This window comes from Sebastes fasciatus, chromosome 21 (assembly GCF_043250625.1).
Source record: "Sebastes fasciatus isolate fSebFas1 chromosome 21, fSebFas1.pri, whole genome shotgun sequence".
NCBI classification, from domain to species: Eukaryota; Metazoa; Chordata; class Actinopteri; order Perciformes; family Sebastidae; genus Sebastes; species Sebastes fasciatus.
In genome coordinates, this window is record NC_133815.1 from 22672384 (window position 1) to 22698328 (window position 25945).

Genomic DNA, 25945 nt, shown 5'->3' on the forward strand with positions numbered 1-25945 from the left:
AGTTTATATAAGCCCACGTCATCATCAGATATGTCCCTCCAGAATCTTCTCGCCAAGATTCCGAGTGACAGCCAACTCTGGCAGTCATCCAGAACTCATAGAACCGTAGTTACATACGTAACTATCGTTCTATTTCGTTCTTCCTGACTGCCAGAGGCAGTGTTTAACACTGGATGACTACTACCAACGTAGTCACGAGGAAAACCCACCTCACCGGGAACGGCCTGTGGATTCCTGAAAGACCACCGATGCTATTGCATGGGGAGCAGCAACATTGACCCTGTAAAAACGGGCAAAGGTGCATGGAGTAGCCCAGCTGGCCGCAGCGCAGATATCACTTAGGGGGATCCCCCGTAGCGCTGCCCAGGAAGTGGAGACACTCCTGGTGGAGTGGCCTCTGATATTACGAGGTAAAGGCAGTCCTTTTGACCTGTATGCTTCCTCAATGGCCTGAACAATCCACCTGGAAAGCCTCTGCTTGGACAGGGTGTGCCCTTTCCTATGGCCCCCATAGCAGACAAACAGACTATCAGAGCGGCGAAAGCTCGCAGTCACCTGTATATAATGCCTTAAGGCCCTCACTGGGCAGAGCAGTTCCGCTGACTTAGCATCTTCCCCCTGTAGGCATGAAGGGTCATAAGCTGCCAGCTCAATGACCTGATTAGAGTGGGTCGGCGCCAACCTCTTCGGGAAAAATGATGGGTTAGGCCAAAGTGCTACCCCTGTGCCATCTGAGTTCCAGCGAATACACGTTTCACTCACTGACAAGGCGTGAAGTTCACTCACGTTTTGCTGATGCCATCGCCAAAAGGAAAGCAACCTTTACTGAAGACCACTCCAGCCCCGACTGCTCCAGAGGCTCGAAGGGGGGGAGACAAAGGGCTTCTAGCACCAGATGCAGTTCCCACGAGGGAACCTTGACAGCCTGCGGGGGGTTCCGCCGCTGGGCTCCTTTAAGAAATCGGGTCACCAGAGTGTGAGACCCCACGGTCTGGTTATCCACTCTGACATGCCCGGCTGAAATAGCAGCTACATAAACCTTCAAGGTAGAAGGAGAGAGTTTCTTCTCCAGCAAAGACTGCAAAAAACTCAGTATTATTGGCACAGAGGCACTCTGAGGTACCTCCTCATGCACTTTACACCACTCTGAGAATATTTTCCACCTGTTGGCATACAGTGCCCTGGTGGAGGGTGCTCTTGAGTCAGAAATGGTTTGAATTACCGCCCGGTCACATACCCTTAGGAGTGGGTCCGGCTCCTCAGGGGCCATACCCAAAGCTGTAGGCGATCCGGGTTCGGATGCCAGATGCGGCCCCCCAGTTGTGAGAGCAAGTCTTGCCTCTTGGGCAGGCACCATGGAACTCCGTCCAGAAGCCTGTGCATTCCCGGAAACCAGGGTCTCCCCGGCCAGTTTGGGGCGACCAACAGGAGTCTGTTGTTGCCGTGCTGTATTCTGTGTAGCGTTACTGCTATCAGTGGGAATGGTGGGAAGGCATAGAGGAGGCAATCTGGCCATGGGTGTGCCAGGGCATCCTGTCCCAACGGGCTTGCTGTCTCCGTCAGGGAGAACCAAAGAGGGCAGTGCGTTGAGGCTTCTGAGGCAAACAGGTCCACCTCTGCTGCGCCATATTTGCGCCATATCTCCTCTACCACCTCTGGGTGGAGCCTCCACTCGCCCGCAGGGGGTTTCTGGCGGGAGAGAAAGTCTGCCACCACATTCTGTGGCCCTGGCAGATACATGGCCCTGAGGCTGGAAAAACAAGGGAAAGCCCATACCAGAAGTCTCCGTGCCACCTGTAGCAACCGGGGTGATCTGGTGCCCCCTTGCCGGTTCACATGGTAGACAGCTGACTTGTTGTCGGACCGTACAATAACATGCCTGCCTCTCAAATGTGGTAGGAATTTGCGAAGTGCCAAATATATAGCACGGAGCTCGAGCACATTTATGTGCTCCGCCGCTTCCTGTGCTGTCCAGAGCCCCCTTATCGCTCTGTGCTGCCATACTGCCCCCCAGCCGGAGGGCGAAGCATCGGTCACCACCACCTCGCGACGTGAGGGAATCGAACCCAATGAGATGCCCCTGGCCAGATATGCCCCGGCTCTCCATGGCCGCAAAGCAAGGAGGCATCGGCAGGACACCCTGACTCTCTTGGATCTGTGGGACTTTGGATCTAATTGGAGACCATTGATCCAAATTTGGAATGGCCGTAAGTACAGGAGGCCCAGTGGCACTACTGATGTTACTGACGTCAACATACCTAACAGCCTGAGAAACAGGCTGTACCTCAACCTCCTGTTCTTCCGGAACCGGAGGAGGAGCTGGAGTATGGTGTTTACTCGTCTTGGTGTTGGGAAGGCCAGCATATGGCGGGAGTCCAGAGTTAAACCAATGAACACTACCCTTTGGCTGGGTATGAGACAACTCTTGGCATGGTTGACGGTAAGGCCCAACCTCGTCATGTGATGCAGAAGGGGCGCAGTGTCCCGTTCTGCCTGTTCCCTGGTCAGAGCACAAATTAGCCAATCGTCCAGGTATGGGAGGATAAGCATCCCCCTGGCTTGCATCGGGGCGAGTGCCGCCCTCATGCACCTTGTGAAGACCCGTGGGGCAAGGGAAAGACCAAATGGGAGCACCTTGAATTGGAAGGCCTTGCCTTCGAATGCGAAGCGCAGGTACTGCCTGTGAGGTAGTGCTATTGGGACGTGAAAGTATGCGTCCTTTAAATCGATGGATGTGAACCAACTGTGCCGTGTCACGTTTTGGAGCACATCTGCTGTACTCAGCATGTGGAAGGGCAACACCTTCAGAAATGTGTTCAGCCCTCGTAAGTCCAGTATAGGGCGAAACCCACCCTCTCTCTTTGGAATCAGAAAATAAACTGAGTAAAACCCACCTTGCTGTGTCTCTAGCCCCAGCTCTTCGATGGCACCCTTCCCCAGGAGGGTGGCTACTTCTTGTCTGAGTGCCTGGGACTTTGTGGGATCTCTGACCGTGGACAGTCTGATCCCACTGAAAACTGGGGGCCGGCGTCGGAATTGGAGATTGTACCCTTGGGAAAGCGTAGCCACCACCCAAGGGTCTGAAGTGCTGCTTTCCCAGCAGCTGAGTTGCTGCTGGGAGAAGCGTCCGACTGCCGGCCCCGGGGCATCAGGATCTTCCCCTCTGGCCCTTTGGGTACCTGGGGGGGCGATACCCTGACCCCCGACCCCTTCTCGCTTGAGGCACCGGCCGTGCCGGAGCCTGCGAGGTCCTCGGGTACGTATCAGGACGAGCTGGAAGCCGAGGGCGACTGGTACCACCACCCTGTGGGGGCCGCTGTCGCCATAAAGGCGTAGGTTCCCGGAAGCTAGCAAACTGCTGCCGAGTCTGGTTCGCCTGGATTCCACGCTCCAAGGCCTGCTGTGCTGCTGGGCCAAACAGCTCCCCCGGAACCACGGGGAGAGTGCGGAGGGCCCTCCGGCCCGGCTCCGAAAGCGGAGATTGGGCCAGCCATACCTGCCGGCGAGTCAGCGTAAGGGGTCGACAGTAGTCTGCCAAGCTCCCTTGTGATAAGACCGAACGCCTGCAGGGATGCATCACTGAGGCTCTGGACGGAAGCATCCACGCCAGCAGTTTGCAGGGACTGGGACAAGGATAGTATCAGGTGGGAAAGAGAGTTTCCAAGACGGCCCATGCGTGCCGCTGTTTCATAAGCCTTGACTAGAAAGTCGTCTGTGATGCGACACTGGGGCCTGGGACAGCGAGCATCAGGCCTCAAGACCTCATTGGGAGACACAATAAGGGCGGCAATAGATGGCTCCACTGCTGGCATCTTACCCAGTCCGTAAGTGTCAGCGTTCTGCATTGAAGCTAAGGCCCTGCCGTCAGTGGTGTGGTGGGAAAGCGATTTCGGGTCTGGCCAGCATTTGTGGAGCTCCTCAATGTATGGCTGGGAGGGTGGAACAGAGAAACCCGCCAGGGGCGGGGCCCACCTAAAAAATGCACTGGATGAGGTGCCCGCAGTCGGGGCCTCATCCACGCCTAAGCGTGCCAGAGCCATACGGACCACTGGCTTAACTGTCGCTGGAGCAGACTCTGAGCCTGCCCTGGACCCACTTCCTGACTGCTGGGAACAGGTGTCAGAAGCGTGGGAGGAGGCTACTAGCTCTCCCTGTCCAGGCCGGTCCTCACAGAACTGGCTACAGGAAGCCCTCGTAGACAGGGCATCCTCATCCCATCCCGGTGGGGTAGGCTGGGTTGCGTTCACCCTGCCTGGCTGAAGGTTAAGGAGCAGCGCTTTAATCTCAGCAAACTCTGATGTTAGCGTGTCGACCTTAGTTGCCAAACAGTCCACTTTCCGTGCCTTTTTTGTAGGTGGGGCCCCCTCAGGTGGGGCGCGTCTCCGCCCACTCCGTGAAGGTACACCCGATAGGGGCAACTGGCACTCGAGCTGCTCTTCTAGCTCAGCTAATCGAGCTATCTTCAGCTCCCGTGGCATAAAACTACAATTCATGCACTGACTGTCGGACAGCCCCTCCCTCAGGTGTACAACACCGAGGCATGTGGGGCATTCATCATGGCCATCAGTAGCTAGCAGTGGAGCCATGCAGGCACGGCAAACATGCTCACCTAACATGGTGCTGCTGATATTTATAATAATTCGTAGTATGAATTTTATACTCTCATATTTAATTAAATAATGTATTTATCTTACTTATATAATGTGTTTACTTTGTTATGCAACTCATTGGTTACACTGGAGTGAAAGCACTCTCTAGTAACAGAGAGAAAAAATTACATCAAGTTGCTTAACAGGAAACTGTCTCAGTAACTAGACACTAGCTTTGAACTAGGACTGTTATTATACAAAAGACAGGGAAGATAATAACTTCCCCTTTAACAGCAGCCACAAAATAAGTTAACCCACAAGCGAAATCACTTACTGGGGAGCGGTCGCTCTATCTATCAACAAAGGAGATGTCTGCTTTAACGAGCGAAATCACTCGCTGCTGAGCAACACACACTGTAAAAGGAAATGAATTAGCCGACAACAGCCCAACGGGCTCGTTGTCCGACGGAGGCTCGCCGATACTGTAGCGCAAACACTTAGCTCGGCGGCCATAAACAATAAAGGAGACCGAAAACAGACTCCTATCAACAAACGTAACTTAAACTCTAACGACGGGAGGATATACTCACCTTGTGATCCTAGCTCACCTGTCGTTAGCCTCGCTGAATTGAACCGGCGAAAACACCGGTGTTACAGCGTCTAAAGTGTTAGAGTGTAGCCGTGATTAACTAATCGCAGCCCTTGGAGGACGAAACCGTAGCTCCAACCATGCGGTTGCAGGGCTTCCAGCGAAAAGTCAACGGCTTATCTCTTTTACTCAACCTGCATTCGCGGATTACCTGCCGCGAGAAGATTTAAGGGACATATCTGATGATGACGTGGGCTTATATAAACTACGTCATCCCAGGTCACATGTGACTTTGTTGATATTAAATACTCGACCTGCGCGTGCGCGAGATGGATAACATCCAGTGTTAAACACTGCCTCTGGCAGTCAGGAAGAACGAAATAGAACCAGTCCACAAACCAATCCGTGACGTTACAGTGACTACGTCCACTTCTTATACACAGTCTATGTTTTCATACCATAGTGAAATGAATGGAAACCAGTGACTGCATTAAATGTGGTTAAAAGACAGGTCAGAAATCCAAAACACCAGAGCATGATTTGAAAATGATTAGCCTCATTGTAAAGTAGTAGAGTAAATCAAAGAAAAATTAATTGTATTGTTTTCTCACCCCCAAGATGTGTTTTTCCTCTCCTAATTGACAAGGGTAAACAAGTCAATATCAATCTTTTCATCATGATGGGCTTAGAAATCAAAGCCCAGCTTCTGATGGTGGTTCCAAATTATGTAACTTGAAACTTATGTTCTTTCCATCCTTCACCTAATGAATCTCATCACTTTCTCTGGGTGCATTTATTTTGCAACCCCACTCACTTAATACACAGCTTGACTTTTTACATTTAGCCTTAAATTGAGAACTTTACCTTGCCAGAATTTAAAATATGCACGCCCCAGCCTCTGCCCTAATCTGGTTATCTTGTTTAGGGTCCATCTCCTAAGTCTTTGATCTCAGCAGTGATGTCATCTTCACTGATGATGATTAGCTTACAACACAAATCAAAAGACAAACAGCTGGGAAGTGTTGAGCAGTAACCAGCCACAGAGGCCTTCTTGCCAGCAACATAGCAAAACTTGTTTTCATTTGGAATTTTTCCCATTTCCCCAATACTCGTCGTGGTGTTTTTCTTTTCTTAATTTATTCTTGAATGTTTTTTTATACATATTTGGAATTATTTTTTTTTTTTAACCAGATTTGTGTCATCCTCGTGTTTTTTAAATGGATGTCTGTGTGCTTCCCTCCTTTTCAGGCATCCATGATGTCTGCTGAGAATGATCCTCTTGGCCCGCTACCTCCTGGATGGGGTGAGTTCACATTCTTTCTTCTAAATACTGTACATATTTCACTCGGTGTCAGTATGCACTGTTCTTTAAAGGGGGAAATAGAGCTACATCGGCCATTCTTGCTGTTAAGAAAAACACAGAAATGCATCAATATACATTGTACCGATTTTCATGCCAAAATACAACTTTGTTGTGATACTGTTTAAGTTGCACTGATGATAATCTGACATGTGTTGCCACATTGTTGGGTCCAGTATCCATTTTGTCTATTAAGCTACAGCTTCCTGTCTGCATTTTTATCAACTCTAGAGAGGCGTGTGGACTCCAATGACCGAGTGTACTTTGTCAACCATAACACCAAGACAACGCAGTGGGAAGACCCCCGAACACAAGGGTGAGCTAACGATCTTTTAAACATCATAATTTTTCATGTGCACAGTCATCTAGAAGTTAATGGGCTTCTTCCTGTCCTGCACCACATTGATGTTGCACACTTCTCTCTGAGGTTTACCAGTGATTTTGCTGGTCTTGTTTGCAGTCCCTCAAGCTGGTGTGCCAAAATAGAATTTGTTTCTTAGACCAGTGTTGACTAGTTGTAGACCACTACGATATTCTTACTAATACCATAAAAGTTGGTCTCTCTTAGAAAGGGCGTGAATTATATTCTGTATGTACTGTGTATTGTCTGAAATCTCAATCTACTTTCTATAAAAATGTTGTAATATTTACTCAGTAAGATATCATTGATCCATAAAAGCTCACTGCTCCTCACTTGGGGATATACAAGCCTTTGCACTGAGATAATAAACATCAAAGGAACTTTGGCATAACTCTAAAATCAATCTATAATGTTATTAAGTTGTTGAATAAATATTCAGCAAAGAAAATTCTGAGGCAGCAACTGTGGTAGAGTGAGTTCATTGAATGTGTGCTGGAAGGGAGGAAACGTCTGCTTTTTTGACCTGGTTTAAAGTATGCCAAGATGAGTAATTATAGTTATTATATCTGAACAGAATGTCAAGAATACCTTGCGACACACCATGATATACGGTAAACAAGATATGCATCATATCACATAGCCAGTTTTGCAGGTTGAAAACCTGAGGTGCACTGCCCTGCCTTTTTTTGTTGAAGACGTCCGATCACACAGAACGTTTTTTGCAGTTTGCTCCGTCTTTAGAAAAAAAAAAGATTGTTGTAAAGCAAACACCAAATGAGTGCTAACGTTAGCTTAAAACAAACCACGAACTGTACCATAAACTTACCCGAAATCTCAAGTACCGCACAAATTTTCCTTCAGGCCTGCTGTTTTGTGTTCAGATCATAGTAACTACGGTTGGTAAAGTCATATAGCTCTGGGTATCCAGCAACAGTTACCACAATGAGAAAAAAATGCTAATGACCTTTTGACGTTTTTCTGCTCTGAGTTGAAGTTTTCTCAACTCAAGGCGTTCAGGGCGCTCCTGCAAAAACGCGAGGCACACAGAGCAGAAAATTGCGAGGCACACAGCAACGCAAAATCAGTGAGCAAAATGCTTCAATCTCATTGAAAACAATTCCAAAAAGCCACCCAGGCTGCTAAAAAGCGCTCTGTCTTATCGAGGCCTTAGAATTGTTGAAACTAATGTTTGTACTGTAATATTTTTTTAACATACAGCAGGTTATGATCTACAGGAAAAGATCATCAAAGCAAATTTAACTTATTTGCCCATCCGTCATCAGTACCATTATCCCGCCATCTGTCTATGATGATAACACAATTAACCTGTTGTTGAATTTGTTTGAAAGCTGCTACATCCTGTTGTACAATGTCATTATAAGAGGATATAACTTTCACCCAAATGTGCTCTGAGGTGCCGGAATTTGGCATCGATTGATTTAACCTGAATCGGTACTCGGTAGTACCGACGTGATTGTTTTGGATTTGCCCACATTCAATTTTAAGGAAATATTAACATTATGTTATTTTCACACATTATCCTGAGGGAATGTTTTATGAAGTAGTAGCTTTAAGTGTCGCTGGCCTGTCAGCATTTATCAGTCCATGTATATAATTGGTCCGTGTGTGTGCAGGCTACAGAATGAGGATCCTCTCCCTGAAGGTTGGGAGATCCGGTACACAAGGGAAGGGGTTCGCTACTTTGTGGATCACAACACCCGAACCACCACTTTCAGTGACCCTCGCACCGGAAAGTCCTCTGTGTAAGAGCACATTTTTAAATAATTGACTTGTTCATGTGATCTACTGTACTGTATTACATTACATGTTACAGAAAGCCATGCTAGAATCTGTGTTTTGCCAGTAGCCTGAAGAGCTGCAGCTATGGGAACTTGCATAGTTAAAGAGAACACTTTACAAGGACCAGATGGAGTCATGTTTTGCTTTTGTACATACAGCTCAAGAAAGTTAAAGATTCTGAAAAAAATGGTTCCCACTGATATTTGATTTCAAGGGTTCTATTTCACGTTCAGTTCAAAGCCAGGAAATATTTCTAAATTTTAACTTCATGGGACCACACCAGAGCGTATTTCACATGTACAACATATGTTCTACATTATATGGTGAAGATTCATCTGTTGACCCCTTTAGAATCCATAGCATGGTGTCTATCAGCTCATACTAAGTTTTGACCTTTTTAAATGTTTTTGTTTTTTCTCAGCACCAAAGGCCCTCAGATTGCTTATGAGCGCAGCTTTCGATGGAAGCTTGCCCATTTCCGCTACTTGTGCCAGGTAGGTGTTTTCTTTCTCTTACTCCATCACTTTCTTGCTTTCAGTCACTCACCTTAATCTTCTTTTTCCCATCCAAATGCTTTAATGTTTTTTTCCTGTGTTTGCTCAGTCCAATGCTCTCCCTAGCCATGTGAAGATCACCGTCTCCAGACAGACGTTGTTTGAAGACTCTTTCCAGCAAGTAAGTGGGTCCTTCTACCACTGTCCGGTTCCAGTTTAAACCAATTCTATACAGCACATACAGGAGTGAATTTCATGTGCAGTGACGCATCACAGCCTGCAAGCATGTTTTATAATGGATTTTTCCTCTGCTATACTGTACATACAATAAATGCATGCCAACTGTGCCTATGTCCTTTGCTGATGTATTTTAGCTGACATGTGTTTTCTGTTTATTAGATTATGGCCCTGAAGCCTTATGACTTGAGGAGGAGACTCTACGTCATCTTCAGAGGCGAGGAGGGTCTAGACTATGGTGGCTTAGCCAGGTAATATAGACAATAGAAATAGTATTAAGTTAATTTAATTAAAAAATGTTAACTTCTTAGCTTCTTCTGAAATGTAAGCAGCAATTGATCATGTGCAACTCTTGTCTCCCCCCCTCTCTTTCCCCACCTACACTCTTCGTCCTCTCTCTTTTCCTCTGTCTCTCCTCTTGTCACTTTGCAGAGAGTGGTTCTTCTTGTTGTCCCATGAAGTGCTGAACCCCATGTACTGTCTGTTCGAGTATGCCGGCAAGAGCAACTATTGTCTGCAGATCAACCCGGCCTCTGCCATCAACCCGGACCACCTCTCCTACTTCTGCTTCATAGGCCGCTTCATTGCAATGGCAAGTTCACATGCTGCCCACACACGCATGCAAACAATCCTGATAACATCTACGCAAAACCATAAGAACTGAGACAAGCTGGTTATTTTTGTCAACATATTTGACGTATAAATGTCAAACATTAATTCATAAAAACATGTTGAAACAAAAAAAGTTAAGGTTTATTTGGTTACAAACATAAATGCAGACTGTGCACAATCTGTATGTGTTCATATTTTAAGATTGTCAAACACATAGCAAGACTCCTCTCGCTTTCGGCTTTGTCGCCTTCACCAGCGTGGTGTCTGGGGCTGTTTCTGTTTTCCTTCTATATAATACATGAATTTGTCATGTGATTGATAGGTCACCATTGATACTGTATTTTCAGATTGACCAGCACAGTAAAAAGAATTTTTTTTTGTTTTTATTTATCTCTTGCTACAGGCACTTTTCCACGGCAAGTTCATCGATACAGGCTTCTCTCTGCCTTTCTACAAACGCATGCTGAACAAGAAGCTGATACTCAAAGACCTGGAGTCCATCGACCCGGAGTTCTACAACTCACTTATATGGATCAGGTAATTTGTGTCTTTGGTCTAGACAGCCTTTATATGTGTATTAATCTGACAAGAGGGAGCATGGCAGGAAAATTAACATGCGCATGCTTGAATTTTAATGATCACATTACTGTCAAGCATTTGAAAGTGAAAAGGTTTTTTAATTGTTGATGTGATTGAGTGGAGGCTTTGATTAAAGAGTCACTCATTCTTAAATGGATCATCTCGTGACTTTCTTCTTTGTTGGAGTAATCTCCCAAGGTCCCTTGACCCCACTCGTGTGTGCGCACTATTGGTTCCATTGGTTTATTTAACCGGATATACTGTAAATGATTTTATTGAACTCTGGAGGGGGCCAAACTAGCGCACAGAGATTAAGGTTGGTCTCAGTCCGTTCCACTTGCAGTTTCAACTAATACTTGGTACCAACTGCAGTATTTTGTCCTGAGCTGTGTGTGATCACTAGAGAAGATAAAAGGGGACAGTGAAGCACACAGTATGACACCGGAATTAACTTTAAGATTTTTCCCTTGTTGGTCTGTTTAGCACTGTTGATGCACAATAACAAGTCCAAAGTACACAATCAATGAGCTATCACATTCATATATATATCAGAGGAGCCTAGATATCTTTGTTTGGTTCTTTTTGCAATAATGAGCTGTTCACCCTTGATTATGCTGTGGCATCAACACAATCTCATCTCTCTTCAGGGACAACAACATTGAAGAGTGTGGTCTGGAGATGTACTTCTCAGTGGACATGGAGATCCTGGGGAAGATCACTTCTCATGACCTCAAACCTGATGGCGCCAATGTTCTAGTCACTGAGGAGAACAAGGAGGAGTATATCAGGTTCAGTATAACTGCTGTTTCATCATAAATGCCAACTATATCTATTTGTATTTGTTAAACTTACATTTTACTGTCCGACTTGCAGTCTAATGGCAGAGTGGAGGTTCTCCCGCGGGGTAGAAGGTCAGACCAAAGCTTTCCTGGACGGCTTCAACGAGGTGGTTCCACTTCAGTGGCTCCAGTACTTTGATGAAAAGGAGCTTGAGGTGAGCAGCATAGCCTTGTGCTGGTAATGCAATAACAAGCTCTGTCCTATTTGGTGCTGTTAATGACTTGTGCTGTCATGTTTCTAGTGTGTAGAAAATCATTATCCCTCTACCTCTGTTCATTTGCTTTGTGTTATATGTGTCATTTATGTACTTGTATGTGTGTGTTTGATCTAGGTGATGTTGTGTGGCATGCAGGAGGTAGACCTCCAGGACTGGCAGAGGAACACAGTATACCGTCACTACACAAGGAACAGCAAACAAATCATCTGGTTCTGGCAGGTACAGTCACACAAACCAATGTTCATTTTGTCAGCTCTTTTAGATTTAGTCTTAGTCTTTAGACAAAAATGCTTATTAGCTTTAGTGATATTTTAGTCATTTTTATCCTTCATAGTTTTAGTTTAGTTTTCGTTGACGAAAAGTCATTACATTTAGTCAAATTTTAGTCATTACTTTTAGTCAAAGTGTTTTCTCTCAATTTTGTCAGCTATAATTTAGTCTTAGTCCTGTCAAATGTCAATTTTTAGTCATCAGATTATATTGAACACATCAGTCAGCCAAAAACAATAAATTTGTCATTTTAGTCAAATTTATTTCACATAAGATTTTATCAACATTATCTGATGAAAAACACAGGATGAATGATTAAGCTTTGCAGTTTCTCCGAGTTCTGACTGTGTTCATTAATGATGCACGGTTCAGTAGCACCCACGGGCCCGTTATGAGAGCCAATCCGCACCGCCCTAAATACAAAAATATGCGTTAATCAACCACCTGAACCTGACCCAACCCAAAAAACTGCCAACTTTATGCATTATAGTAGCACAATTGTCAGGACTGAGGACTGAGACAAGGACAGACAACAAAGAGAGACAGACTGAGCGCCGCCGCAACGCGATGTGTGCGTGTGTGTGACAGAGTAAGTGACTGAGAGAGGGGAAGAGAAGGTAATGAAAATAAAGAGAGATTTTGGAAAAGGTTTTTATTCTTTATACTACATATTAGTCTTGTATTTTTTCATCAGCAATATTGCATGTTTGATATTGTCACTGTTGGTGTTTAAAGGGGACTTTTGTGCTTTTTCCCTTTAGTGTGTTATATAGTTTTTTGTGCATGTAAAAGGCCTGCAAAGTTACAAAGCACAAAGTCCACGCCAAAAGGAGTTACTATCCCCCACACAGAAACACTGCTCCGGAACTGCCTGAAATGCCCTGATTGTAGTTCTGCCTTGTCTTCCGTAACGTGGTGATGTCACCAAGTAACAGATTTGCATAACGGCTAGTTTGGCAAGCCCTCAAACAAAGCTAGTTAGAGCGGAGCTGGAGCGTAGTCCGAAGAGTTTGGTTTGGTTGACCAATCACATCAGAGTGGGTCAACTGACCAATCGAAACAGATTGGGCTTTTCGGGAGTGAGGGGGCAGGAGCTCAAACAGAGCGTTTCAGACAGAGGGTAAAAAGAGGTGCTGCAGCACAGCCAGTATGAGAAAAATATAGCAATTTTTGAACATTAAAGCATGCAAACATGTTCTAGTAGAAACCCAAAATACATGTACAGTATGCATCTGAAAATAAGCATAATAGGTCCTCTTTAATGACGTTAGTGCCGTCTCGTCATCGTCTCATCTTAGTCATGGAAAAAAGGGCAATTGACAAACATATTTCGTTATGGTTTTTGATAACGAAATTAGCGCTGACACAAACACAGACCGTGTTTCTATATTCTTTACCAACTACTGTTTATAATGGAAAAGAGCAGAATATTCCACAGAGCGTTGCACATTAATCGTGGCAAAGCTTACAGATGACATTTCTTTTGAGTACATGTTATATTTGAAATGTGTGATAACATCTGATGGTTGACAGCCTGTCTAGTCAGTAGTGTGTGTGGTCACTGATGAGCGTGAGTTTGTGTGTTTTCACTTCTTCCCCTGCAGCTGGTGAAAGAAGTGGACAACGAAGTGCGACTGCGGCTCATGCAGTTTGTCACTGGAACCTGCAGGCTTCCTCTGGGCGGCTTCGCTGAACTCATGGGTCAGTGACAGACAGACAGACAGACACACAGAGCAAAGAGTAACACATTTCCGACGTAATCGTTCAGACACCTACAGAAGAGCTACAGATGCATACCATGCACATGTGTCATTTTCTTTTTTACAGTGTTCTCACTCCTCATCTTCTTTTGCATTGCAGGAAGTAACGGGCCCCAGAAGTTCTGCATTGAGAAGGTGGGGAAGGACACGTGGCTTCCTCGGAGCCACACATGGTGAGTGGAGTGCTCTACCTCTGATTCAGGGGATTCATTCCTCCCTGGCATAGAGTTTTGCCCAGTATATTGCTATTCACAGGGATTTACTGTGATATACTGTGACTTGCGTGATGTTTTACTCCGGATTCTCTCTCCGTTTTGCCGATGTATTCCAGTGACTGCCACTGGTTCAATGAGTTTGGCAGAAAAGTGAATCACAGCAGCTGCAATTTACTTAAAAAGGGATAGTTTGGATTTTTTGAAGTGGGTTTGTATGAGGTACTTATCCATGGTACCCTGCACAGTAGCAAAGCAATGTACTGCTGTGGACGTATTTTAGCCACCTAAAAAATCTATATAAGTGTATACTATATTTTAAAATATTTTCACCCCATTACTTTGCCGTCAGACAGCCCTTTCCAACAGAGAACTGAAGCTGTTATCTATGCTCTCTTCAAAGCCACCAGCCACTCCTTTGACAAAAACAGTAATTTTATCAGAACTTTGGTGTTTTAAAGGGTTAGTTCAGATTCACCAAAGTCACACAATAACACAAACTAACTAACCGATCGAGGCAGCGGTAGACCAGCAACTCCCGTGTTCTGTGGGGTAAAATTACAGATTTTGTCAGTGGAGTCTGGTGGCTTTGGAGATAGCAGATGGTAAATTGATGGTAAATGGACAAGCATTTATACAGCGCCTTTCTAGTCTTCCGACCACTCAACGCGCTTTACACTACATGTCAGCATTCACCATTCACACACACATTCATACACTGATGGCAGAGGCTGACATGCAAGGTGCCAACTTTGCCCATCAGGATCTATTCTAAATACTCATTCAAACACCGATTCACACACCGATGGCTATGCCTTCGGGAGCAATTTGGGGTTAAGTGTCTTGCTCAAGGACACATCAACATGTGACCCAGAGGGGATCGAACCACAGATCTTCCGATTGATGGACGGCCTGCTCTACCCTCTGAGCCACAGCAGCCCTAGTAGGGATAAGATATAAATGCAGTTAATAATAATATAATAATAATAATATAATAATAATAATATATTAGATTTATATAGCGCTTTTTAGTAATCTCAAAGACGCTTTAACATAGTCGGGGGGAAAACGGTGTGAGACAGACAGGAGACGAACGACAAAAAGCGACATACACAGGCACAATCACATACATACACACGGACTGATGGGTAGGAGGAGGGAGGGGGCTACGGGTAAGCAGATGAGAAAAGATGTGTTTTGAGGCGGGACTGGAATGTGGTGAGGGAATCGGAGTCTCTGATGAGATTGGGGAGTGAGTTCCAGAGCTTGGCAGTTCATCTACTATAGGCAAAACACTGACTTTTACCTCATACAACCCCATCTGAACTATTCCCTTAATATCCCTGGGTTAATATGTAATCGGTGTATGGGAACACTGTTTAGAACCAATTAATGTTTTATTAAGTATCTGACCCTGAGTACGGATCTTTCATCCTCCCTCTTTGTCTTTTCAGTTTCAACCGTCTGGACTTGCCTCCTTACAAGAGCTTCGAACAGCTGAAAGAGAAGCTGCTCTTTGCCATCGAGGAAACAGAAGGATTTGGCCAAGAATAGAGGGAGCAGTCCTCTGGTATTTCTCTCCCTCCCCCATCGCTGTTTATTCAGCCAAGTAAAACAAACTAAAAAAGAATTGCACAAGATAACCACCAATGTATATAAGCTATTTTGTCATTTTAAACCAAATCTTAATTTGCAGCATCATTTTTGCAGCAATCCCGTTCCCCAGCCCTTAAATATTATATGATACCCCATCATGAAATATGCAAGCATTTCAGCATTTTTGCTCCTCTGTTTCAAAACAGAAATCATGGATATTTTTTTTAATTTCCTCCCCACTGCTGACTGGCTTTTTAAAAGAGACTGAAAGTGTTTTTGAGAGGATTTTATAGTTGAAGCGCAATCTTCTTTTAAAGCTCTAGTTCTATAGAGCTTCTAAATGGCAAGAGTAGTATTGGGGTCAGGTGCCTGAATTTTTTTTTTCCCCCGTTGGACTCATAGTAATTGTTGCAATTTTTTGCGTGCTTGCATGGCTGCCTCTAAAGATGAGAAGACTGCTGTGATCACCCTCTACCACCACCTATACTATACACACACAAAGGCATTTTAGCATGGACGCTCTGTCTCTTAATGAGCTTTTTTACCATTATCATCGCAAAGGAAAAGTTTTCAGGATGGACTGATCTGAAGCAGAGAATAACCCTCTCATACAGTTTTTCCCTCATTGAGATTCTGGACACCAGCCCAGAGTAAGAAGCACCATCAGGTCCTCCCTCGGATGAAGACACGAGATAAGAAAAATACTTTGTGGAGAAAGGCTACTATATCAAAAGGAATGTGGGGATTCAAGGAAAATATTCTAAATCGAAGTAAAAGGGTGAATTGTGTGTGTGGTGGCTGTGGAGACTGTGGTTCACAGTTCTGATTGGACACTGGATCTGTTCCTGGCCACCTAGACTGCAGCCCACTGCTTCAGGTGGCAAGTAAGATACACACCAGGATGACACACTCACCGTTTTCATGTAAAGACTGAGCTGTTTGGAAAATTGTCACAACAAAAGAGACAAAAAACCGACTCCGGCTCAATGGGTCGTGGCTGATTTATCTTTTGCCTCTTTTGAGTTTTGATCTAGGACTGAAAAGTGTCTCAAGTCCTATGAAGCCACTGTGATTTACAGAGCAACAGACATGATTATGCTTATTTGATAACTTGAAGATCACATTTACTTAAACCCCTCTGTTGTAGACAAATACTGCTACAGTGCATTTTGCCATAAACATTATCACTGTAACATGATGCATACCAAATGAAACCTGACATTTTAATCATTAAAATCTGAGACAGTATATGATATCTGGCCATCTTGTGTTGTAATAGGGTCCAAAGGACATCTCTTTCAAATGAATGTACATTCGTACAGCTTCTCACTTATTACCAACTATTAACTGATTACAACTGAAGCCGATGCGGCATAAAAATCCTAGCATTATTGCAAAAATGTCATCATCATGGCAGTAAATGTCCTTTTTAAAGTTCTAAAAAAACGTATCAAATTTCATGTCTTGAATGACTTGAAAGCAACTTATATAAATATTGCATGCAGGCAGCACAGACTTTAAACTGGCCAGGTAAAATAAAATAAGCATTAAACTAATTTTTTGAGGGGCTGATGGGTCAACTAAAAAATCTGGGACTTCTGAAAGTATTTAGTGGGTCATTAACCTGTATGGTATTGTACCATAGCAGTGTGTATCTGCTATTTGGCTGTGCAGTCAATAGCGTGACTGCAGATAAGCTACACAAAATAACCTTCAAGCCATAGTGCTGAGCCCTCTTTCCTGAGATCATCCAATTTAATTTATTCAACCCATGTTCAATCTCATTCTCAGGTTTTGTGCTGAGGTGAGATAGCCTTAGTTTAATAAAGATGTGTGTGTGTGTGTGTGTGAATCAGTTAAGTTGCGGAAAAAATGAAAACTAGCCTTCCACACACAAATAATGATTATAAAACGTAATGAGTTAATGAGACACTAAAGTGCCACAGACCAAATAACGTGTGGAAACCTTCCACAGCTAACTCCTCCGCAGCCGAAGGCCTGCTTGGAGACTGACACAGCATTGCAGTGCTCTATGTTGTGCGTTTTTGTTTTTGCACCCCCCACTTTCCCCGTGTCCTTTCTTTCCGTTTAATGCTTCAGGGGACATGTCCTCTGTTTTTCAAAATGTTCCGTCTAACTCCATTGTTTCTAAACTCTGGTGCTTATTCTTTCAGTCAGTGGTCTAAACGCAGCTATGGCAGTGGCAGGCCATTCTCCTCGTTTCCTCTAGCATCGTGTTTATTTCAGACCACTGCAAACAGCAGCAAGCTGCTTTAGACTTTTTCTAGTTATCAGTCATGTATATAACATGTATTCAGCTGTCCCTGTGGAAGAGCTGGAAGGAGGGACGACAGTATGAAGAAAAACATTTACTGTAGCAAAAGGAGCCGACTTTTAAGAGAAGTCCATACTGCATAACTCTGTGCTTCCTTTTGAACAGAAACCTGTAATCAAAGAAAATCAACTGTGTATGTGAATATTCATTGTATAAAGATAATGAAAGTAAATAAAGTACTTAAATATTATAATTAATTACACAGAGCCGCCGCTCCATTGATGGAAATCTGTGATGCCTTTTGTTCTTATCAGAAATAGATGGGACGTTTCGGGTTGCCTTCATTGTAGCCAGTACCAAGATGAAGTATCACCTGGACAGGTGTATTCTCTCAAAGCAAAGCTGATTCACAGTACTGTCCATCATTTCAGTACGTGATGATGCAGCAGGGAACTTATTACTGTGCTGACTGCGGTTTAGGCCGTCTGAAACGCATCCAAACTGTAACATATCGCGTGTAGATACACACTGTAAACACCAACTACACTGTACAGAATGCCCCTTTACTGGAGACGATGTGTATAGAAGATTCATTTTTAATCTGCTTTCACCCATTTTAATGAAGAGAGATGGATTTATGAGATACAAATAAATAAGTGAATAAACCCCCTCCATGACCATGCTTTCTTTCTTTTCTTTTTTTGTTGTGTGATTATCGGGGGATGAGAGGCCTTCTGCTCAGGATTCACAACAAAACTGTTGGCGATTTTTATTCTGTTCTTAAAGAAAAATAAAACAATGTACTCTTGATTTATCCTTTGTTTTGATTGGATCTTGCCTGTGGAAAGAACCATATTTAATAAATGTATCTGACCATCTTTACAGCTGGTTTGAATTTATTTGTAGTTCAGTCAGTGTGTGTGACGGTAATGTCAATAAAAGCTGTGATATTGTGTGATAGCTGCAGACTTTAACTAATATACACATTTATTATTATTATACCCCCGCGACAACATAGTCGGGGGTATATAGCGTTCCGCATGTCCGTCCGTCTGTCCGTCCATTAGCGTGTCATACTTGCTTTTCTGGAGCAGAATTCCAAAACTATTTAACTTAGGAACTTAAAATGTGGTATGATGGTGACAGTGTGGTCTAGTTGTGTCTTTTGGGGGTTAGAAATCCAGGGTGCCTCAAATTTCTGAAATTTTTCAAAAAAGGGCAAAACCGTTGGCCTTGCTTTAGTGTCGTGGAGAATGTGTTGAAGATTAACCACACAAAACCACTTCTGAGTTAACTGTTAAAGGGACTATTTGTAACTTTGTACGCGCATAAATGTAGCGGGTCGTCACACATGCGCGCTCGCATATGCGCGTTCGTGTGTAGCCGCTGTACCCTCCTCCTCTGCCTGCTCTCCTTCACTCAGACAGCTCAGCTCGCTCCACCTCCAGACGTGAACGCGCGCTCACTCCACACTGCAGAAGAGTTAGTTTAGCTCTGAGAATATCTAGTGAATGTACAGGGGACGTTTGTGCAGAAATAACTGCTGCAGCTCCTCCAGACCAACAGAGGTTTTCCGTGTCTTGTGAAGTGACAGAGCTCTACAGAGATTTACGTAGGCTTCTCGTTACCGACCGGGTGCCGGTGTCTCCTCTGCTCTCTCCGACTGCGGGAGGAGAGAGCAGAGGAGAATGGCTGCAGAGCTCCGCTGCATCAGCCTGCACTTAGGCAGGAAAAGCCAACACTAGGATCAGATCTAAATCATGTTCATGGAGAGACCGTCTGGTCAGCTAACATTACTGCCAAGCAGCTGAAATATAGAGTGATATTGTGGTTTTAGTTGACGTGTGTCGCCTCACTGTTTTGAGTGATGCTCGTTCAGGTATATTGAGAGCGAGCAAGCGCGAGCCCGACGCTGACTTTCGTTGATTTCACGGCCACAGGTGTCGCTGTTAAGAAGCATTTCTGAAAGTTACAAATAGTCCCTTTAACAGTAATATAACAATTGCAATCACAGCAGTAACAATTAGTGTTTACTATGGTCTCATTAAACCGGCTCAGTTCACCTTATGCTGGGGAAAAAAAAAGTTGAAGATGCATTTGTGGCCAAGATTTATTATTTTGATCTCAAAAAACAAAACAACCTGCATTCCAGGTTAAACATAGTAAATGTGTATACTTGATTATAACTGACATTTGATTTGAGAAACCAGCTACTAGTGCTTCAATTATTGTTAAACAGATAAAGTTTGGTGATGAAAGTTGTTAAATTTTTTTATTTAACCACTGTAATTTTCAACATGCAACTTTTTCCCATACATAATATCGGTTGTATGCTTCACTGTCCCACATTTCTCTTCGTGGCGTCTCCTCCGCTTTCAGAACACAAGATAGATGTCAGAGAAAAGTCAGTGAAAAGGGGATTCAGGCATGAATAGATACACGGAGACCATCCTGTTCACTACTTCAATATCAAACGATGATCCTGTTGTAGTTTTAATTTGACTAAAACTCTAAATGATCCAACACGGTTCTACTGTATTAATAATTACACAAGCAGATGGAAAAAAAACATTTGTTAGCAATTATTTACAGTCCGAATGTCCGCAAATGCCCCATGTTCCACTCGGTGGTAATAACTTCATCCAAGTTTCTTCAAGAGGTCTACAGCCTCCTTATGGACCTGCAAAGGAACAAATATACTGTAAATCTACCGAGTATGTTCACACCAGCACGTACGATTCATGCATCCTTAAGGTCTTTCAACATCTTCCTCACAGAATTATATTACATCTGGGTTGAGTTGTTGTGAAAACAGTAAATCAAACGGTAGTAGTCTTAATGTACGTACCTCTTTGTCTTCCAGTGTGTGAGCAGGGTACTCTTTAGCTTTGGTCAGATAGAGCAGTGCTTTCTCTTTGTCTTTCATGCCCATGTAGGTCTTCCCAAGCATTAGCAGGTTTTTACTGTAGAAGTTGGGATCAACTGACACACAGAAATCTATGTTAGTCGAATGCATTTTAAACCTTTAAAGAAACCATTTGCAAGCTTCAGCCAACTCAAGTTTAGCAGTTTTTCAGTTAATAAATGCCTCAGGGACTTTATGATATACTGTGTTTTACCATCTTCAGCTTTCAGGAAGAACTCCAAAGCCTGAGAGGAGCAGAAAAACACATGTGAAGATGTTGTTCATCTCTCCAAGCTCAAACTAAGAAGTGACAAATAACTGGTCATTTCAGCCTGAAGCTGTTTTAACAGGCAGGTGTGCAGTTAGTAGAAAAAACAAAGGCAGAGAGCGATATAGACCGAGCAGTCCTCACCTCCTCATATGTGGACATGGGTGGTGATGAAAAAATGACAGCCGCCAACTTGCGTTGATACCAAGGCAGCTCAGCAAAAGCAAAACACCTAAGAGAGAGAAGATTTCCCTGAATAATAAAGCCTTAGTGACTGTGACGACCCCTCCACTCCACTTGGTGTCCCGTGTCTTTTTGCTGGTTCACTTTTGTTTTGCAGGAGAGAGGGTCGTCAGGCTGATGAGCCACACCTGGGCTTGGTGTGGTTGGGATAAAAGCGCTCTACCTTTCAACAGATGTGGCTCTCTTCCTTGGCTGGCACACCTGTTTTGGTTTTGTTTGCAGCAGACATTTTCACACACCCACACATGCCTACATCACTGATTACTGACTTTCCACGTTTGTTTAGTTATTGATTGTTAGTTTGTTAAATAAATGCCTGTTACTATTTTTAAACTCGTCTGGTCTCCCATTTTTGTTGCAACCTTTGAGCCAGGTTGTAACAGTGACTTAAAGCTCTAATAATATATAATAGAATTACTTGGCACAATAGCAACAACTGTAGTCTGTCACATTTTTTACCCTGCTAAGCTCTAGTGGTGAACAAGTGGAAGTGCAACACCATTGACAAGTGCAGTTTTTGCTCCAAAACAGCAAAAATATGATTTCCCCTCTGAAAGAATACACGGTACAGATTTGCATCTTTAAGACTCATGCACACACTGTTTCAATCCAGCCAAACTGGTTTATATCCATGTTTGATTTTGATGTGTACTGAACTTTCAGATGCCCCTGAAGCAGCTGTGTTGAAGAAAAACATTTCACACCTTTTGTTTGCTACAGTAAAAAAACAAACTCACCAGTAGCCCAAAATATGTAACGAAGTGGCATCTTTGGGATTGAGCTCAACGGCTCGCTGGAGAAAAAGCGACATGTTTCAATTCAGAATACAGTTAAAATGTGACACAATGATAATATGACATTGACCCAGATGCCCTCTCACCTCTAGATGTTCCCTGATGATGTAGGAATTTCCAATTTTCACCTTAACTCCCTCGTATTCCCCGACATCACTGAGACATACTGCATACCACTGTGTCAGGAAAGGAAGCGTTTGGTCAACTTTTAAAGCTCTTTTCAAAAACACTGCCCTGTGTCGTAATGTGTTGTTGAACTTGGCAACACCCTGCAGGTGCAAATGGATGCAAACTGTTTGTTTTATTGTGGTTGTCATGGATACTCATGATAAAAGCCCCAAAGACAAGGACATCGTGACACACAGATTATTGGATTAGATTAGATTATGTGGTTGGAAACATGTCTTGTTCGGATTTCTGTATTGTTTGTATATTTGTTGTTTTTCCATTGTGGGATATCTCCTGGAACTTTATGTTTATGTTTGGTTGATATTTATGTATAGTGCTGTTAGATGATGGTGGGTTAACCTGCCGGTATATTTTTTTTTGCTGTTAGTTAATGTGTCTGAATAAATCCATGAGGGATGGCTCATGTAAATGAATACACACAAAAATAAAATATTAATTCATTCACAAGGTAACTTATCTCTCAGTAGTGCCTCCTCAATAGAACCAGTGTCTTACTTTGTGCGCTGCGAAACACTTCTCATCCTTCTCCAGCGCTTTCTTTGCATATTCAAAGCCCTCAAACATCAGCTGCTTCTTCCGTTCGGCCTCCATGTCGGGCAGGACGGACAGGTCACGAGAAGCCCGGGCCAGCCTCCAAAGGAACTCTGCGTCATCGCTGGATGGATGGAAACAAAATCACAACTTGAACTCACAATGTGTATTAAATGTTCAACTTTGGTGCTGTCTAGGGATACAAAAAGACACTCTGGCAGAGGGCAATGCACTCAACTTACAATAAAAAAAATGAGCAGGGATAAAAAATATCAAATAAATAATACAATGTACCAATACAGGGTACATTCCGATAACTTATCGTGAGAACAGAAGGAGAAAATATGAAAAGAGAACAGAGAACAGTTGGTTGTTGTTATGGCCACAGTGTGATTGAACTCTGTCCTTACCTGTCCTTGTACTGCAGCAGCAGCTGGTACAGCTTCTCTGTTTCTGCACAGCTGTACAGGTAGTCAGCTTGCTCCAAAACCTCACCTGCATAGACACAAACACAACAGCAAGATCAGCCAGAAAAGGTTTTAGGTCCTAATTCACTAGGCTAAACCTCAACTCTGTCTTTCTCATTTTCCTTCACTCTGTCCTTAAAGTGCTCAGTGAACAAACTCAAGTATGTGTTTATCAAAGGTATAATATGCAAGAATTACCTAAAAAAAAACAATGTATAGACTAATACAAAAATAATCCCTCTCAATCATCACTTATGACCCATTAGCAGTGTGTGGTGGTGTCTGTATTTACAGAGACCCTGCCCTTTGCCTCTACTTTCTTCTGGGTTCGAGACTCTTCTGGGCTTCAGCAACCCGCAGTAACCCCCAGCCAATAACAGCACAGGTTTGTTTTCCAAAATATGTACTTTAATGACTCCTCACATCTAAGCAGTGTGCCAACTACCTTTTTCCAAAGCGTAGACCACAGCTGAACTCTGCACTCTGTGATAAACTCCATAACCTAGATAGGATAGTGCAGGAAGCCCCAGGAGGAGTGCAGCTCTCCCACCCTGTACACAAGAAAGGAAGGGACATAAAGACACAATAAGCAAACATATGCAGGGGACTACTTCACAGAGTAAAGTAAAGTGAAAGTAAAATTTAAGTAGTATTTAAGTAGTTTTCTTAGTAAAGAAAATGTCTGGCTGATGGCTACTATTTTTAATGATCAGTCTCAGTTGACCTAAGGTAACCTGACACCTCCAGAGAAGCAGCATGGAGGTGTCAGGTCATGGCACATAGTTTGAATTGGACTATCATCAGTTCAACTTTAACTAAAGTATGTTAAATTATACTCAGTCTTCCTCATCATCACACTGAACTTGTTATACATTGACGGTGATGACAGATCTTGATATACAGCTGCAGGATGTCTAAGTTGGTCTCTGACAGTAATAAAGCCCTGCTGCCCTTTAACCTACATACACATACAGGCTATGCAAACGCTTTTACGATGGCACCATTGTTCTTCCAAAGTATGAATTCTGTGAGGAAGCCAAAGTAGTATGCAAAAGTGAAAGATAACCACATAGTCCAATGAGTATTATAAAAGTCATAGTTATTTACAGTCAGAGCAGTGGCAGCAGTCCTTCTTAGAGGTGTCCAGTAGTGCAGGTTTGTCCCTCTGATTCTGACACCTTTTCCACCAAGTGCTGACAGGGAAGTCCTGCTGACACATCGACCTAGCACTATTCCAGCCATTGTGTCAAAGCCCAAACGCTCACTGATCAGGAATTAACCATCACACCTCAAACTAAAGTAGAGAGGCTGCTCAGCAAATACAGAGCAGGGAACATTCAAGAGCACGAACACAAAACGTTGCAAAAAGGACAATAATTTGGGATGTTTGTCTCTTGACTAACACCAACACCTAGGTTAAATTTGATTGTATAGCTTGCCTTAAAACTGTTACATGTGTAGTTACATTTTAACTCATATTTATTTGTTTTGCACAATTTAAGACTATACAACATAACAAAAAAAATAAAAATAATAATATACAGTGCAGGAAGAGGCAAAAAACCCACTGGGCTTATCTGAAGCCTCCACCTAGAGACAAGATTAATATAAAGAAATAATATGACTACATAATAGTGATAACAAACAATAAAGACAAGATATATATAATAACAACAATAACAATACAGTAAATATATTAAAAAAAAAAAATGTGTGTGTGTGTGTGTGTGTGTGTGTGTGTTGGGTGGAGGTGTATGGTTAGTGTTTGTGAGGAGGTTATATATTTAAATATCTATAAAGGCTTCTGGGCAATCGTAACCAAACAACATTGTGAGTGGGAAAAAATAAAAAACATAAAAACAGATACATGGACAACATGGGGAAAAGCAATTACAAGACAGCAACTCATATTTACAATACATCTAGAAGTTGTATCCTTAATATTTTCTAATTCCTATTTTTCCACTTTAAGACCGTCGTTTAGCACAACCTCAGTATGTCACATTGCATGTCACCACACATTGAACTGAAACTGAAATACCATAGAGCAGATCAAACCCTTAAGCTAACACCGGACATTATATGAAATATGAAATAGTCAATATGATTAAGCTATATTATAAGTAATGAATTGGTATTCTGGATTGATAACAAATTTATATTTTGATAAGGATAATTATATCAGTAATTAATGTATATTTCTGTATGACACAGATTAAAGGTAATAATTATATTTAGAATAATTATAAATAATAATTATAGTTAGACAAATTCAGGTAAATTTAATTAGAGTATATGTATGGCCGAATAAGGAAGCTGGTTAATAATTAATAATTGACTTATGGAGAAGGGGTGGGATTAAATAAGTTTATACTTCTTCTCACTCCTTTTCGAATATGTAAATCAAGGCATCAAGTGTTTGACAATTTATTTTTCTTACGCTTTTCATTGTATGTAAATACTATTTGTTTCTGACTGTCCTCTTGTTGGTATGATTAGTCTTTTTCTTTATTTTGTTCTTTGTATTCTACATGTTCGAAATAAATTTTGAAATGAAATGAAATAAATTTTTTTATCGTCTAAAAGGGGCAAAAATAAATAAATTCATGCTCTAACATCTAGATGAACATATACATCTGACATATCTAACATGATACAGTGATGTTTTAATGTTAATTAGCTTTCACAGTATCTTAAATTGTGAACATTAAATGACTGCTTCGACATGTATTTCTTGAATGCACCCCGGAAGAGTCT

The 25945-nt window shown here is 42.9% G+C and overlaps 2 protein-coding genes across 4 annotated transcripts in view; one reads left to right on the forward strand and one right to left on the reverse strand.

Annotated features, from left to right (window-relative positions):
• The window catches only part of LOC141760028 (NEDD4-like E3 ubiquitin-protein ligase WWP1), a 37567-nt gene extending 19106 nt beyond the window's left edge, over positions 1-18461 (forward strand). For both annotated transcript variants that reach the window (XM_074622645.1, XM_074622646.1), the window contains exons 12-25: positions 6427-6481; positions 6770-6854; positions 8534-8662; positions 9121-9193; positions 9303-9374; positions 9593-9681; positions 9863-10022; positions 10446-10579; positions 11269-11409; positions 11495-11615; positions 11793-11897; positions 13553-13649; positions 13809-13881; positions 15375-18461. In XM_074622645.1, coding sequence (XP_074478746.1) covers positions 6427-6481; positions 6770-6854; positions 8534-8662; positions 9121-9193; positions 9303-9374; positions 9593-9681; positions 9863-10022; positions 10446-10579; positions 11269-11409; positions 11495-11615; positions 11793-11897; positions 13553-13649; positions 13809-13881; positions 15375-15474 — 1434 coding nt within the window. In that variant the 3' untranslated portion in view covers positions 15475-18461. The remainder of the gene's footprint in view (positions 1-6426; positions 6482-6769; positions 6855-8533; positions 8663-9120; positions 9194-9302; positions 9375-9592; positions 9682-9862; positions 10023-10445; positions 10580-11268; positions 11410-11494; positions 11616-11792; positions 11898-13552; positions 13650-13808; positions 13882-15374) is intronic.
• A 1422-nt stretch (positions 18462-19883) lies between these two features.
• On the reverse strand, positions 19884-24522 carry rmdn1 (regulator of microtubule dynamics 1). Of its 2 annotated transcripts, XM_074621769.1 has the most exons (10): positions 24296-24522; positions 23634-23739; positions 23132-23216; positions 22686-22845; positions 22088-22177; positions 21945-22000; positions 21109-21196; positions 20911-20941; positions 20640-20773; positions 19884-20471 (listed from the first exon to the last, which is right to left on the reverse strand). In XM_074621769.1, the coding sequence occupies exons 1-10, from the start codon at positions 24428-24430 to the stop codon at positions 20430-20432; spliced, it is 927 nt and encodes a 308-aa protein (XP_074477870.1). In that variant the 5' UTR covers positions 24431-24522; the 3' UTR covers positions 19884-20429. The 2 variants fall into 2 exon arrangements, with proteins under 2 accessions (XP_074477870.1, XP_074477871.1); XM_074621770.1 differs by lacking the exon at positions 23634-23739 and having other exon boundaries at positions 24296-24512.
• Positions 24523-25945: the final 1423 nt, after the last annotated feature.